Source organism: Oncorhynchus gorbuscha, linkage group LG17 (assembly GCF_021184085.1).
Source record: "Oncorhynchus gorbuscha isolate QuinsamMale2020 ecotype Even-year linkage group LG17, OgorEven_v1.0, whole genome shotgun sequence".
NCBI classification, from domain to species: Eukaryota; Metazoa; Chordata; class Actinopteri; order Salmoniformes; family Salmonidae; genus Oncorhynchus; species Oncorhynchus gorbuscha.
The window spans coordinates 38347711-38364869 of record NC_060189.1 but is presented as its reverse complement, the minus strand read 5'-3'; the positions used below and the strand labels follow the sequence as shown (position 1 = coordinate 38364869).

The 17159-nt window shown below is 46.7% G+C and overlaps 1 protein-coding gene across 1 annotated transcript in view; it reads left to right on the top strand.

The window, feature by feature from the left end:
* LOC124001775 (calmin-like) overlaps window positions 1–17159 on the top strand; it is a 48251-nt gene that overhangs the window by 18437 nt on the left and 12655 nt on the right. Inside the window, exons 2-3 of the mRNA XM_046308825.1 lie at window positions 13934–13995; window positions 16870–16965. Coding sequence (XP_046164781.1) covers window positions 13934–13995; window positions 16870–16965 — 158 coding nt within the window. The remainder of the gene's footprint in view (window positions 1–13933; window positions 13996–16869; window positions 16966–17159) is intronic.

The following is a 17159-nucleotide window of genomic DNA, read 5'->3' as shown; positions in this document are numbered from 1 at the left end:
TGTTGCTGGAAACAGCAGATTTTTTAAATGGAAATTTACATAGGCGTACAGAGGCCCATTATCAGCAACCATCACTCCTGAGTTCCAATGGAACATTGTGTTAGCTAATCCAAGTTTATCATTTTAAAAGGCAAATTGATCATTAGAAAACCCTTTTGCAAGTATGTTAGCACAGCTGGAAACTGTTGTTCTAATTAAAGAAGCAATAAAAGGGGCCTTCTTTAGACTAGTTGAGTATCTGGAGCATCAGCATTTGTGGGTTCGATTACAGGCTCAAAATGGCTAGAAACAAATAACTTTCTTCAGAAACTCATCAGTCTATTCTTGTTCTGAAAAAGAAGGCTATTCCATGCGAGAAATTGCCAAGGAACTGAAGATCTGTGTACTACTCCCTTCACAGAACAGCGCAAACGGGCTCTAACCAGAATAGAAAGAGGAGTGGGGAGGCCCCGGTGCACAACTGAGTAAGGGGACAAGTACATTAGAGTGTCTAGTTTGAGAAACAGATGCCTCACAAGTCCTCGACTGGCAGCTTCATTAAATAGTACCCGCAAAACACCAGTCTCAATGTCAACAGTGAAGGGGTGACTCCGGGATGCTGGCCTTCTAGGCAGAGTTCCTCTGTCCAGTGTTTGTGTTCTTTTGCCCCTTTTAATCTTTTCTTTTTATTGGCCAGTCTGAGAAAAAAACATTTATTTGCAACTCTGCCTAGAGAAGGCCTTCATCCCGGAGTCACCTCTTCGCTGTTGACGTTGAGACTGGTGTTTTGTTGAGACTGAAGCTCTTTTTCAGAGCAAGAGCAGGAGCCTGCTTTTACTTCTGTGTGTGTGTGTCACTTTTTTTCTGTGTCTGCATGTCTCTGCCTGATAGTGTATGTGGAGTGTCTCTGTGTGTGTCTAAGTTTACGTGTAGGTGTGGCTGTGTGTCTGTTATTGTGTCCGTCTGTGTGTGTATAGGGCATGTCGCTATAATAAGGGGGCCATTTCCCAGCGCTCCAGCGCCAGCAACCAGCCAGCAACCATAAAGACACAAAGAGCCTAGCTGCTCTGGTCTGGGCCAGGGGCTGGGGCTGGGTGACGGCTTTGAGCACTCAGCTGTGAAAAAGAGGGAGAGAGAGAAAGAGAGGGAGCGAGCAAGGGAGAAAGAGAGAGAGAGGGAGCGCACATTGCCAAGGCTGAGAGTTTTTTATTTTTTATTTTTATTTTTTATTTTACCTTTATTTAACCAGGTAGGCTAGTTGAGAACAGGTTCTCATTTGCAACTGCGACCTGGCCAAGACAAAGCATAGCAGTGTGAACAGACAACACAGAGTTACACATGGAGTAAACAATTAACAAGTCAATAACACAGTAGAAAAAAAGGGGAGTCTATATACATTGTGTGCAAAAGGCATGAGGAGGTAGGCGAATAATTACAATTTTGCAGATTAACACTGGAGTGATAAATGATCAGATGGTCATGTACAGGTAGAGATATTGGTGTGCAAAAGAGCAGAAAAGTAAATAAATAAAAACAGTATGGGGATGAGGTAGGTAAAAATGGCTGGGCTATTTACCGATAGACTATGTACAGCTGCAGCGATTGGTTAGCTGCTCAGATAGCAGATGTTTGAAGTTGGTGAGGGAGATAAAAGTCTCCAACTTCAGTGATTTTTGCAATTCGTTCCAGTCACAGGTGAACTGAGATAAGGCGGAGCTTTACCTAGCATGGACTTGTAGATGACCTGGAGCCAGTGGGTCTGGCGATGAATATGTAGCGAGGGCCAGCCGACTAGAGCATACAAGTCGCAGTGGTGGGTGGCATAAGGTGCTTTAGTGACAAAACGGATGGCACTGTGATAACCTGCATCCAGTTTGCTGAATATAAGATCAGCGTCAACTCACCATCAGTACGACCAAGAATATGTTTTCCGCGACGCGGATCCTGTGTTCTGCCTTACAAACAGGACAACGGAATGGATCGCATGCAGCGACCCAAGGAAACGACTCCGAAAAAGAGGGAAACGCGGCGGTGTTCTGGTCAGACTCCGAAAAAGGGCACATCGCGCACCACTTCCCAGTATTCTTCTTGCCAATGTCCAGTCTCTCGACAACAAGGTTGATGAAATCCGAGCAAGGGTGGCATTCCAGAGGGACATCAGAGACTGCAACGTTCTCTGCTTTACGGAGACATGGCTTACTGGGAAAACGCTATCCAGGGCGGTACAGCCAACGGGTTTCTCCACGCATCGCGCCGACAGAAACAAACATCTATCTGGTAAGAAGAGTGGAGGGGGCGTATGCCTCATGACTAACGGGACATGGTGTGATGAAGGAAACATACAGGAACTCAAATCCTTCTGTTCACCTGATTTAGAATTCCTCACAATCAAATGTAGACCGCATTATCTTCCAAGAGAATTCTCTTCGATTATAATCACAGCCGTATATATCCCCCCCAAGCAGACACATCGATGGCTCTGAACGAACTTTATTTAACTCTTTGCAAACTGGAAAACATTTATCCGGAGGCTGCATTCATTGTAGCTGGGGATTTTAACAAAGCCAATCTGAAAACAAGACTCCCTAAATTTTATCAGCATATCGATTGCGCAACCAGGGGTGGTAAAACCTTGGATCATTGTTACTCTAACTTCCGCGACGCATATAAGGCCCTGCCCCGCCCCCTTTCGGAAAAGCTGACCACGACTCCATTTTGCTGATCCCTGCCTACAGGCAGAAATTAAAACAAGAGGCTCCCACGCTGAGGTCTGTCCAACGCTGGTCAGACCAAGCTGACTCTACACTCCAAGACTGCTTCCAGCACGTGGACTGGGACATGTTTCGTATTGCGTCAGATGGGAATATTGACGAATACGCTGATTCGGTGTGCGAGTTCATTAGAACGTGCGTCGAAGATGTCGTTCCCATAGCAACGATAAAAACATTCCCTAACCAGAAACCGTGGATTGATGGCAGCATTCGCGTGAAACTGAAAGCGCGAACCACTGCTTTTAATCAGGGCAAGGTGTCTGGCAACATGACTGAATACAAACAGTGCAGCTATTCCCTCCGTAAGGCTATCAAACAAGCTAAGCGTCAGTACAGAGACAAAGTGGAATCTCAATTCAATGGCTCAGACACAAGAGGCATGTGGCAGGGTCTACAGTCAATCACGGACTACAAGATGAAATCCAGCCCAGTCACGGACCAGGATGTCTTGCTCCCAGGCAGACTAAATAACTTTTTTGCCCGCTTTGAGGACAATACAGTGCCACTGACACGGCCTGCAACGGAAACATGCGGTCTCTCCTTCACTGCAGCCGAGGTGAGTAAGACATTTAAACGTGTTAACCCTCGCAAGGCTGCAGGCCCAGACGGCATCCCCAGCCGCGCCCTCCGAGCATGCGCAGACCAGCTGGCCGGTGTGTTTACGGACATATTCAATCAATCCCTATACCAGTCTGCTGTTCCCACATGCTTCAAGAGGGCCACCATTGTTCCTGTTCCCAAGAAAGCTAAGGTAACTGAGCTAAACGACTACCGCCCCGTAGCACTCACTTCCGTCATCATGAAGTGCTTTGAGAGACTAGTCAAGGACCATATCACCTCCACCCTACCTGACACCCTAGACCCACTCCAATTTGCTTACCGCCCAAATAGGTCCACAGACGATGCAATCTCAACCACACTGCACACTGCCCTAACCCACCTGGACAAGAGGAATACCTATGTGAGAATGCTGTTCATCGACTACAGCTCGGCATTCAACACCATAGTACCCTCCAAGCTCGTCATCAAGCTCGAGACCCTGGGTCTCGACCCCGCCCTGTGCAACTGGGTACTGGACTTCCTGACGGGCCGCCCCCAGGTGGTGAGGGTAGGCAACAACATCTCCTCCCCGCTGATCCTCAACACGGGGGCCCCACAAGGGTGCGTTCTGAGCCCTCTCCTGTACTCCCTGTTCACCCACGACTGCGTGGCCACGCACGCCTCCAACTCAATCATCAAGTTTGCGGACGACACAACAGTGGTAGGCTTGATTACCAACAACGACGAGACGGCCTACAGGGAGGAGGTGAGGGCCCCTGGAGTGTGGTGTCAGGAAAATAACCTCACACTCAACGTCAACAAAACTAAGGAGATGATTGTGGACTTCAGGAAACAGCAGAGGGAACACCCCCCTATCCACATCGATGGAACAGTAGTGGAGAGGGTAGCTAGTTTTAAGTTCCTCGGCATACACATCACAGACAAACTGAATTGGTCCACTCACACTGACAGCGTCGTGAAGAAGGCGCAGCAGCGCCTATTCAACCTCAGGAGGCTGAAGAAATTCGGCTTGTCACCAAAAGCACTCACAAACTTCTACAGATGCACAATCGAGAGCATCCTGGCGGGCTGTATCACCGCCTGGTACGGCAACTGCTCTGCCCTCAACCGTAAGGCTCTCCAGAGGGTAGTGAGGACTGCACAACGCATCACCGGGGGCAAACTACCTGCCCTCCAGGACACCTACACCACCCGTTGTTACAGGAAGGCCATAAAGATCATCAAGGACATCAACCACCCGAACCACTGCCTGTTCACCCCGCTATCATCCAGAAGGCGAGGTCAGTACAGGTGCATCAAAGCTGGGACCGAGAGACTGAAAAACAGCTTCTATCTCAAGGCCATCAGACTGTTAAATAGCCACCACTAACATTGAGTGGCTGCTGCCAACACACTGTCATTGACACTGACCCAACTCCAGCCATTTTAATAATGGGAATTGATGGGAAATGATGTAAATATATCACTAGCCACTTTAAACAATGCTACCTTATATAATGTTACTTACCCTACATTATTCATCTCATATGCATATGTATATACTGTACTCTACAACATCGACTGCATCCTTATGTAACACATGTATCACTAGCCACTTTAACTATGCCACTTTGTTTACTTTGTCTACACACTCATCTCATATGTATATACTGTACTCGATACCATCTACTGTATGCTGCTCTGTACCATCACTCATTCATATATCCTTATGTACATGTTCCTTATCCCCTTACACTGTGTATAAGACAGTAGTTTTGGAATTGTTAGTTAGATTACTTGTTGGTTATCACTGCATTGTCGGAACTAGAAGCACAAGCATTTCGCTACACTCGCATTAACATCTGCTAACCATGTGTATGTGACAAATAAAATTTGATTTGATTTGATTTTTTAGAGTGTTGGAAGCAATTTTGTAGATGACATCGCCGAAGTCGAGGATCGGTAGGATAGTCAGTTTTACTAGGGTAAGTTTGGCGGCGTGAGTGAAGGAGGCTTTGTTGCGGAATAGAAAGCCGACACTTGACTTGATTTTCGATTGGAGATGTTTGATATGAGTCTGGAAGGAGAGTTTACCGTCTAGCCAGACACCTAGGTACTTATAGATGTCCACATATTCAAGGTCGGAACCATCCAGGGTGGTGATGCTGGTCAGGCGTGCGGGTGCAGGCAGCGAACGGTTGAAAAGCATGCATTTGGTTTTACTAGCGTTTAAGAGCAGTTGGAGGCCACGGAAGGAGTGTTGTATGGCATTGAAGCTCGTTTGGAGGTTAGATAGCACAGTGTCCAAGGACGGCCCGGAAGTATATAGAATGGTGTCGTCTGCGTAGAGGTGGATCAGGGAATCGTCCGCAGCAAGAGCAACATCATTGATATATGCAGAGAAAAGAGTCGGCCCGAGGATTGAACCCTGTGGCACCCCCATAGAGACTGCCAGAGGACCGGACAGCATGCCCTCCAATTTGACACACTGAACTCTGTCTGCAAAGTAATTGGTGAACCAGGCAAGGCAGTCATCCGAAAAACCGAGGTTACTGAGTCTGCCGATAAGAATATGGTGATTGACAGAGTCGAAAGCCTTGGCAAGGTCGATGAAGATGGCTGCACAGTACTGTCTTTTATCGATGGCGGTTATGATATCGTTTAGTACCTTGAGCGTGGCTGAGGTGCACCTGTGACCGGCTCAGAAACCAGATTGCACAGCGGAGAAGGTACGGTGGGATTCGAGATGGTCAGTGACCTGTTTGTTCACTTGGCTTTCGAAGACCTTAGATAGGCAGGGCAGGATGGATATAGGTCTGTAACAGTTTGGGTCCAGGGTGTCTCCCCCTTTGAAGAGGGGGATGACTGCGGCAGCTTTCCAATCCTTGGGGATCTCAGACGATATGAAGGAGAGGTTGAACAGGCTGGTAATAGGGGTTGCGACAATGGCGGCGGATAGTTTCAGAAATAGAGATGCTTATATGCTTATATATACATATATATATAAGCTTATATCCAGATTGTCAAGCCCAGCTGATTTGTACGGGTCCAGGTTTTGCAGCTCTGTCAGAACATCTGCTAACTGGATTTGGGTAAAGGAGAACCTGGAGAGGCTTGGGCGAGTAGCTGCGGAGGGGGGAGGCGGACCTGTTGGCCGAGGTTGGAGTAGCCAGGCGGAAGGCATGGCCAGCCGTTGAGAAATGCTTGTTGAAGTTTTCGATAATCATGGGTTTATCGGTGGTGACCGTGTTACCTAGCCTCAGTGCAGTGGGCAGCTGGGAGGAGGTGCTCTTGTTCTCCATGGACTTCATAGTGTCCCAGAACTTTTTGGAGTTGGAGCTACAGGATGCAAACTTCTGCCTGAAGAAGCTGGCCTTAGCTTTCCTGACTGACTGCGTGTATTGGTTCCTGACTTCCCTGAACAGTTGCATATCGCGGGGACTATTCGATGCTATTGCAGTCCGCCACAGGATGTTTTTGTGCTGGTCGAGGGCAGTCAGGTCTGGAGTGAACCAAGGGCTATATCTGTTCTTAGTTCTGCATTTTTTGAACGGAGCATGCTTATCTAAAATGGTGAGGAAGTTACTTTTAAAGAATGACTAGGCATCCTCAACTGACGGGATGAGGTCAATGTCCTTCCAGGATACCCGGGCCAGGTCGATTAGAAAGGCCTGCTCACAGAAGTGTTTTAGGGAGCGTTTGACTGTGATGAGGGGTTGTCGTTTGACTGCGGCTCTGTAGCGGATACAGGCAATGAGGGAGTGATCGCTGAGATCCTGGTTGAAGACAGTGGAGGTGTATTTGGAGGGCCAGTTGGTCAGGATGACGTCTATGAGGGTGCCCTTGTTTACAGATTTAGGGTTGTACCTGGTGGGTTCCTTGATGATTTGTGTGAGATTGAGGGCATCTAGCTTAGATTGTAGGACTGCCGGGGTGTTAAGCATATCCCAGTTTAGGTCACCTAACAGAACAAACTCTGAAGCTAGATGGGGGGCGATCAATTCACAAATGGTGTCCAGGGCACAGCTGGGAGCTGAGGGGGGTCGGTAAAGCAGGCGGCAACAGTGAGAGACTTATTTCTGGAGAGAGTAATTTTCAAAATTAGTAGTTCGAACTGTTTGGGTATGGACCTGGAAAGTATGACATTACTTTGCAGGCTATCTTTGCAGTAGATTGCAACTCCTCACCCTTTGGCAGTTCTATCTTGACGGAAAATGTTATCGTTGGGTATGGAAATCTCAGAATATTTGGTGGCCTTCCACGGCAAGGACATCAGGGTTAGCAGAGTGTGCTAAAGCAGTGAGTAAAACAAACTTAGGGAGGAGGCTTCTGATGTTGACATGCATGAAACCAAGGCTTTTTAGATCACAGAAGTCAACAAATGAGGGTGTCTGGGGACATGCAGGGCCTGGGTTTACCTTCACATCACCCGCGGAACAGAGGAAGAGTAGAATGATGGTGCGGCTAAAGGCTATCAATACTGGTCACCTAGAGCGTTGGGGACAGAGAATAAAAGGAACAGATTTCTGGGCATGGTAGAATATATTCAGGGCATAATGCGCAGACAGGGGTATGGTGGGGTGCGGGTACAGCGGAGGTAGGCCCAGGCACTGGGTGATGATAAGAGAGGTTGTATCACTGGACATGCTGGTTGTAATGGGTCACCGCATGTGTGGGAGGTGGGACAAAGGAGGTATCAGGGGTATGAAGAGTGGAACTAGGGGCTCCATTGTAAACTAAAACAATGATAACTAACCTGAACAACAGTATACAAGGCATATTGACATTTGAGAGAGACATACAGCGAGGCATACAGTAATCACAGGTGTTGAATTGGGAGAGCTAGCTAAAACAGTAGCTAAAACAGTAGGTGAGACAACAACAGCTAATCAGCTAGCACAACAACAGCAGGTAAAATGGCGTTGACTAGGCAGGGAGGGTCGGATTAACTACACACAGAGCCTGAGTGCGGCTGGGGCCGACAGATAAGACATAAACAAGCAGAATGGAGTAATGCTATGTAGCCAAGTGATCAGTGTCCAGGGGGCAGCGGTGGATGGGGCAGGGAAGCTGGACTGGCGAGTATTATTAAAAAAAATATATATTTAAAAAAACTGTCTGGCTGTGCCAAAAATAAAGCCGCTAACAGTGGCTAACAATTACTAAATAGCTTGTAGCTAGTTAGCTGGTTAGCTTCTGGAGGTTCTTGAGTGTGTTCTAAAATTTTTAAATAATAGTGATTCCGTATCACATTGGGTGAGGCAGGTTACCAGAAGGTATAAACAAATAAAAAATCGAAAAGAGATTGAAAGTAAATATGGGTCCAGTGAGTGTTTGGGTCGCGGCGATTCAGACGGTTAGCAGGCATGTGCTAACAAGCTAACAGTTAGTAGGCCGGGGTTAAACAAGGTAGCAGTTAGCGGACCCGGGCTAAACAAGGTAGCAGATAGCAGACCGGGGCTAAACAAGCTAGCAGTTAGCAGGCCGAATTAGCAAGCTAGGAGATAGCAAGGGCAAGAAAGTTACCCTTTGGGGGGCGTCGCGATGGGGTGAGTCTGTTTATGCCTCTTCATGCGGTGACATCGATAGACCGGTCGTGGGTCCGGATATTGTAGCCCAGGAGTATGCTTCGGTGGTAGCACAGGAGCTCTGGCCGGGCTAGCTTCAAGCTAAGTGGGTGGAAACTCTAGCCAGGAGTAATCATCCGGGGTTGCGGTTAGCTAGTTAGCTAGTTGTGAAGATCCAGCTGAAAATGTTCCGTTTGCGGTGGGAATCCGGGGATAAAAAAAATAATAGAGCAGCAAAGAACAGTGTCCAAACTCCAGATGAAACTTTGTTTGGATATGAGGACGAGCAGTACTTCTGTGTCTCAGCTGGAGTCAGCTGTTTGTGTTTTGCTGAATGGGGTGAAGGAACTCCTACATCTGTGAGTAAATGCCTCATTTTAGAACAAACACACACCAGAGGAATGAACAGATGACCCCATACTGAGAATTGCCTGGTGGCTGGTCATGGCAAATGAGGTTGTCATGAACACGAATGGTATTTTGAGAATGAATAAGGATGACGATTTCATTGCTGCTGGCAATTTTTTTCTTAATATGGCACGTTATTAGCCTGGTTGCCAGTCTGTTTCTGCTCTCTTGCCAACTCCTTATGAAATTATCATGTTTGGTTTGAAAATAGAGTAGGCAAGAGCACAAACAGATCTGGGACCAGGTTGGGACATATATATATGCCATTTAGCGGACGCTTTTATCCAAAGTGACTTACAGTCATGTGTGCATACATTCTACGTATGGGTGGTCCCGGGAATCGAACCCACTACCCTGGCGTTACAAGCGCCATGCTCTACCAACTGAGCTACAGAAGGACCACCACATTATTGATTGTCTCTCCTTTTGTCTAATTACTACTCACAGTATGACTGTCTGTCTTTTCCCTATGTCTATCAGACCTCAGGATAAGACCCTGATGCAGACAGTTCGAAATAACAAATATTTATTTACAAACAGGGCGCAGGCAAAAGACAGGTCAAGGGCAGGCAGAAGTCAGTAATCCAGGGCAGAGTCCGTAAAGTACAGAATGGCGGGCAGGCTCAGGGTCAGGGCAGGCAGGGGTCAGTAATCCAGGGCAGTGTCAAGAGTTACAGAACGGCAGGCAGGCTCTGGGTCAGGGCAGGCAGAATGGTCAAAAAATGGGGGAACTAGAAAATAGGAACTAATGAGAAACATGAGTACGGGGAAAAAACGCGCTGGTAGGCTTGACGAGACAAGACAAACTGGCAACAGACAAACAGAAAACACAGGTATAAGTGCACAGGGGATAATTGGGGAAATGGAGAGGGGTGGAGACAAGCACAAGACAGGTGAAACAGATCAGGGTGTGACATTACCCCCCCTCTGGGGATGCTACCTGGCGTCCTAACAGGGCACGTACCTGGTTAACCGGGGTGCCGGCAGTGGAATTCAGCGATGAGGGCTGGGTCCAGGATGTTCCTAGCGGGGATTGAGCACCTCTGGACCATAACCCTCCCAATCAAACATGGGATCCCCTGCCCCGAGGTCGAACACTCAGGAGACACCTCACCGTGTATCCCGGATGGCCATCGATGAGACGGGGGGAAGGGGTGGGCCTGGAAAGTGGAGACAGAAGGCTGTGAGACAGAGGTTTAATCATTGATACATAAAATGTGGGATGTATACAGAGGGTGCGGGGCAAACAGCAGAGAGGCTAAGGATCTTGGCGATGGGGAAAGGTTCGATAAAACGAGGGGAAAGTTTGTGGGACTGTACCCAGAGGGGCAGGTACGCCAACAGCGGCAGACAAACATCTGGGTCGAGGGTATGTTGACCTTTTCCTCTATCTCTGGGTGGAATGGGGGCTGATGCCCTTCGAGTGCTCCGTGGGTTGAGAGCCCAGTGGTCGAGCAGCGAAGGGTGTTCCGGGCATACTCCACCCACACAAATTGCTGTGTGGGTGATGAAACCTGGAGGACAGACTGGCCAACGACCCAATGAGTGTGCAGAATGCCTTCCAGAACCGGGACGAAAACTGAGGACCTTGGTCAAAGACCATTTCCACCGGAAGTCCATGGATCCGGAAGACGTGCTGCACTAAGAGCTGGGCTGTCTCCTTGGCAGAAGGTAGCTTGGGGAGGGGAATGAAATGGGCGGCTTTGGAAAACCTGTCCACCACTGTGAGGATAGTGGTGTTTCCATCAGATAAAGGGACACCAGTGACGAAGTTCAGAGATATATGTGTTCAGGGCAGGTGAGGGACAGGAAGAGGTTGAAGGAGACCAGCCGGAGCTTGCCGGGGAGTCTTGTTCTGAGTACAGACAGTACAGGCAGTGTCTGGGACAAACATCCGGTTAGCCAGAGCCCCTCCAGGGTCCGACTGGGAATGCTGCGCCTCACGGACCTGGTTCTATTCCCCAGACGAGGGTAGCCACCAGGCACGACGTAGGAAGGATGGTCTCGTGGTCCAAGGGTGTAGATGCATGACTATAGCAGCATGAAAGCGCACCTGGCTTAACATTCTTAGACCCTGGGCGGTAGGAGATAGTGAAGTTGAACCGGGTGAACAACAGGGCTCATCGAGCTTGCCTGGAGTTGAGACACTTGGCGGTGCGGAGATATTCCAGGTTCTTGTGATCCGTCCACATTATATATGGAAGTTCCGCCCCCTCTAACCAGTGTCTCCACTCGTCCAATGCCATCTTCACTGCAAGTAGTTCTCGATTCCCCACATCATGATTCCGCTCCGTTAAGACGATGGGAAAAGAAGGCACAGGGATGTAGCTTAAGGTCCAGGGCAGAGCCCTGGGACAGGATGGCTCCCATTCCGACATCCGACGCGTCTACCTCCCCCACAAACTGACTGGATGGGTCCGGATAGATCAATATGGGATTCGTGGTGAAGCGGTGCGTAAGGTCCAGGGTAACCCCGGATAAAACGGAGATAGAAATGGGCAAACCCTAAGAAGCGTTGTAGCTGCACTCTGGATGTGGGTTGAGGCCAATCCACCACCGCTCTTACCTTTCCGGGATCCATCTGCACATTCCCAGCAGCTATGATGTAACCAAGGAAGGAGATTGTGGAGTGATGGAATTCACATTTTTCTGGTTTGACATAAAGCTGGAGGACCTGTTGGATGTGGAGAACGTGTTCTTGAGCCAAGCGGGAAAAGACGAGGATGTCGTCAAGGTAGACGAACACGAACTGGTTCAACATGTCGCGGATAATGTCATTAACCAGGACCTGGAACACAGCATGAGCATTGATCAGACCAAATGGCATCACCAGGTATTCATAGTGTCCTCTAGCAGTGTTGAAGGCTGTCTTCCTCTCGTCACCTTCCCGTATCCGTACCAGGTGGTGGACGTTCCAGAGGTCCAACTTAGAGAGGTAGTGGCCCCCTGGAGCGGCTCGAAAGCCGACGCGATGAGTGGTAGCGGGTAGCGGTTCTTAACCGTGATGTTATTGAGGCCCCTGTAGTCGATGCGCGGGCGCATGGTTTTGTCCTTCTTCTCCACAAAGAAGAACCCTTCGCCGGCGGGGAGGCAGAAGGACGGATAACCCCTGCTGCCAGGGAGTCCTCGATGTACGTCTCCATAACCATGGTCTCCAGACCTAACAGTGAATACAGGCGTCCCCAGGGTGGTGTAGTGTCCAGGAGAAGGTCGATCCCGCAGTCATAGGGTCGATGCAGAGGAAGCGAAGTGGCCCGGGCCTTGCTGAAAACCTCCTGGTACTACCCGGGGACTTCAGGCAATGGGCATAGCAGATCGGGCTCCAGCAGTCCAGTTGATAAGGAGTTGTGGCACTGGAGCCAAGAAAACCCTAATACCATGGAAACCTGAGGAGACTTGATGAGCATAAACTGTATAGACTCACTGTGGTCCCCAGATACACACGGGTGGATAGGAGTGGTATTGTGGGTGACCCTTCCTATAGAGCGCCCATTCGGTGCTCTAACGTCCATGGGAATGGAGAGGGGCTGAGTGAGGATGCCCAGCTCAGACACCAGGGTGGCATCCATGAAACTCTCGTCGGCCCCAGAGGCAAAAACCCAGAGAGATTTTGATTGGTCGACCCACAGCAGGATGGCATGGAGAGGGGTGCGAGTAAGGGGAGAAGAAAAATGATCTGTATGTTACACCAGAGTACTCGTACCTACTGAAGAGCCTAGTCCTTTTAATGGACAGGTAGACACATAATGATCGTCAGTTTCGCAATACAGACAACTCTGGGTGTTAAGTCTGCGTATTTACATCCTAGTACCAAAGTTTCAATCCAAGAGAAATAGCCGTAGAATCACACTCCTCTGGCTAGGAAATGAGGAAAGATATTCATGAGGTTTTTGGATGGTACTCCAGTGATACATTTAATGCACAACGACACACAGGTTAAGAGGTTTTTAAAAATAGCCAAGGAGTGAGCATGCAAGATATGACCATGATTCACCAACTAGCTTCACCGTATTGTGTATGAAAATCAATACAATATATCACAACGTATATAGACTTGTTTATACTGTATTATTGACTGTATGTTTGTTTTACTCGATGTGTAACTCTGTGTCGTTGTATGTGTCGAACTGCTTTGCTTTATCTTGGCCAGGTCGCAATTGTAAATGAGAACTTGTTCTCAACTTGCCTACCTGGTTAAATAAAGGTGAAATAAAATATAATTGCATATAAATTGGTGTGTGTGTGTGTGTGTGGTGTATGCATGTGAGCATGTACATGTGTGATGTTGTATGTTCATGCAAAGGTTCACATGCGAGGGTTGCATGTGTGTGTTTGCATGCTAAGTGCACCCCCTTGTTGCAATGGTGTGTTGACAGGTCATGACTGCAGGGTAGAGGTCTTGCTGATTAACGACTGGGGTGTGTCACAAATGGCAATCTATTCCCTATGTAGTACACTCTTTTTGACCAAAGCCCTATGGACCCTGGTCAAAAGTAGTGCACTATATAGGGAACGGGGCTATTTGGGATGCTAACTGGTAGTAGATGAGGCTGTTGTCTTACATGAGTCAGTATTGATGCTGCTGGTCTCTTCTCTGTATTCCCATCTTTTATTCACAGCCACCATATTCACATCCTCCTCTGTGTTTCTGTTGCTTTTCTCTTGCAGTTGAAAGAGAGGTCGTTCAGAAGAGGACGTTCACACGATGGATGAATCTGCATTTAGAGAAGGTAAGTCAGTCTACAGATCAGGGTTTGTGTCAATTCCATTTTAATTGAAAATGAAATTCCAATTTTCCTCATAGCTCTATGAGAAGAAAAAAAACAATTGTATTTTTTGTTTACTTCCTGAATTGACTGAATTGAAATGGAATTGACCCCAACCCTGCTACAGTTCCCCCCAAAAAATCCAGCCTCAAAATAAGCATATCTTACCCAACACCACAAACTGGAGTATGTATAGACTTATTCCTAAACCTGGGTTATTTTACGTTTCCGAAGCATCTCATTTAAATTTTACTGCCCTTTTTCTGACAACACTTTGAGTCTGTCCCTCACACAAACTGAGTTGTAGCCTCTCCCTCTACCCTATAAATGATCAATGGAGACTGCTAATGCAGAGAGAGACCGTGTAAAAAATTAATTTGTCGGTAAATGCTAATCTGATAGAATGTGTAGATGCTATCTGTCTGCCCTAGAGTAGATTTACTTCTACTTAATGATGTACAGGTGGTACTGTGGGACTGCATCTATAATTGCAACCTTTTTCTAATATAGTGCCCATAGGGCTTTGGTCAAAAGTAGTGCACTATATAGGGAATAGTGGAGCAGACTGTATATGCAAATAGTGCTAGATTAGATGTAATAGGGCGATTCCATGCCAGCATGGCCCAAAAATAGTTCTGGTATCACAGATTTTTCTGGCAATTCACATTAAAATCTTTATTGGGAGGAAGGACGTTGAACATTTTTATTACATTTGGTATTTTTGGGAAAATTGTGATGAAAGTGGCAATTTCTATAGGCCCTTTTTAGACCTATACATGCCTCCTGTAAGAACCTATGATCCGTGAACCGTACATGGCACAGACAACATCTTAGTGTCATTATCAGTCCCTCCAGGATTTTGCGGAGGCAATTCTGACATTTTGCATGGCAACATGCTATGATTTTGTCCAATTTGTCGTGAAACTACACTGACGAGGGAAAAGGTTTGTTGACATTTGGCTTGATTGAACCATATTATTATTTTATTTTTTTAACTACGCAAGTCAGTTAGGAACAAATTCTTATTTATTTTTAGACATATTATTTGGAACAATATACTTTTTAAAGACATCAGATTTCCAGAGTGGGTTCTCTGGTACTTTGAAGAAATTATACATTTTATAAGTACAAATTACCATTATAGATCATTAACCAATCACAACCCTCCTGTAGGATTGCACATTCAGCAAATCACCAGCAGAGGGAGTTCCCTTTAAATCCATTTTCCCATTCACTGTTTTGGTGGCGCTCATAAAATTGCTCATGACTTTAAAAGTAGGAGAGAGCCCACTGTAAATTTGACTTACGTGTAGAGTATATTGTTTAAAATAATATGTTTAAAAATGAACAAAATCAAAAAGGGTACTTTTGAGATAATAATATTAATAGTTTTAATGTTGAATAAATGAACGTGTTAAATTGTATTTCAGAATGTAGCGATACTCCATATTTTATAGCACAGTATTAGGAGTATTATGACCCTAAGGTGTTGTCTGTATGATGTACAGTTCCCTGATTATTGGGTCTTATAGGGGGCACGTATAGGTCTGAAGAGTGCCTAACATGGCTCCTTTTATCAGGATAAAAAATGGTTTGTTACAAAAGTAATTAACATATCAAACATCCTTTCTCCCAATTAAGTTTTTATGTGAGAATTGCCAGAACAGTCTAAGATGCAAAAATATTTTTGGGACATGCTGGCATGGAATAATCGCCATAGGCCTTTTTTGTACTATTTCTTCTCAGATTGCACTGTGTAATTTGAAGAACTGCTTTATTTACATGAATAGCATTCCTGAACAAATTACCAAGGAACTATGGTGAAAAGGCCCCCACATACGTTCTCTTTGTCTGCTAACCCACACGTACCCTCAGCCGTTCTGTGTTCCCTCCACTCTCAAGCACACATACACTTGTGCTCACAAATTGTTTACATATTTTTTTTTTTATCTCACCCTCCCTTCACCCCCACCTCCTCTGCTCTCTCTCGCTCACGAAGTCACACAAACACACGCACACGCACACGCACACACACACACACACACACACACACACGCACACACACACACACACACACACACACACACACACACACACACACACACACACACACACACACACACACACACACACACACACACACACACACACACACACACACACACACACACACACACACACACACACACACCTCTGCCATTAGTCATTCAGTGAGTTTCACTACTCTAGCCTTACACCATTGTTTGCATTGGCAAGGCTGTTTTGTGCTTCTAAGGTTTCAGGCGACAGAGAGATGAGATGATAACAGAGCAGAGGCATGAGGCTGACTGAGAGAGAGAGAGGGTCCAAATAGTGATTAAGTCTTTGTTTCTCTCACACAATGAACCTCTCTTCTCTGACACACTGTCTGGCGTTACATCAAATCTCTGACCCACTAATCGACAATCATACATTTGTCCGCTGGGTTTCGATGGAAAGTTTTGCTCACTCCCACTCTCAAGTAAGCGTTCAGATGTAGAGAGATTGGTTCATGCATGGTTCGGTTCGATGTCATAGCTATTACTTAATAGCTGTTTTGACGGACTGCTCATTATACTGATAAGATCCATCTTTTGACAGTTATTGGCAGTCCTACCAGCCAGCATAAAACCAACATCAGAGAAATGTCAATGGTCGTTTTACTCCACTACTTATGCTACATGTGCACTTAAGTCAGACATCAGACACACCCACTTTTAGTGGTTGCAGCGCAATAGCATCATCAAAGGAAGACTGAAATGTGTTTTTAACATCATCAGGTCTGTTGAAAGATTAACTCTCCACTCCTCCTCTCTTCAGTGCACTCCTCCGATGGAGGTAAACGACCTGTTCAGAGATATCCAGGATGGAAGAATACTCATGGCCTTGCTGGAGGAACTGTCCGGATGCAAGCTGGTGAGATTTCCACCAACAATATTACAACATCCTCACAGTATTCAGATGTTAGTGAGGCTTTGTTGATTCATTCGCTTGCGTCACAAATGACACCCTATTTCCTAGTCAAAAGGCCCTGGTCAAAAGTAGTGCACAATGTAAGGGATAGGGTGCCATTTGGGAGGCAGCCCATGGCTATGCTAGATATGGAGAAG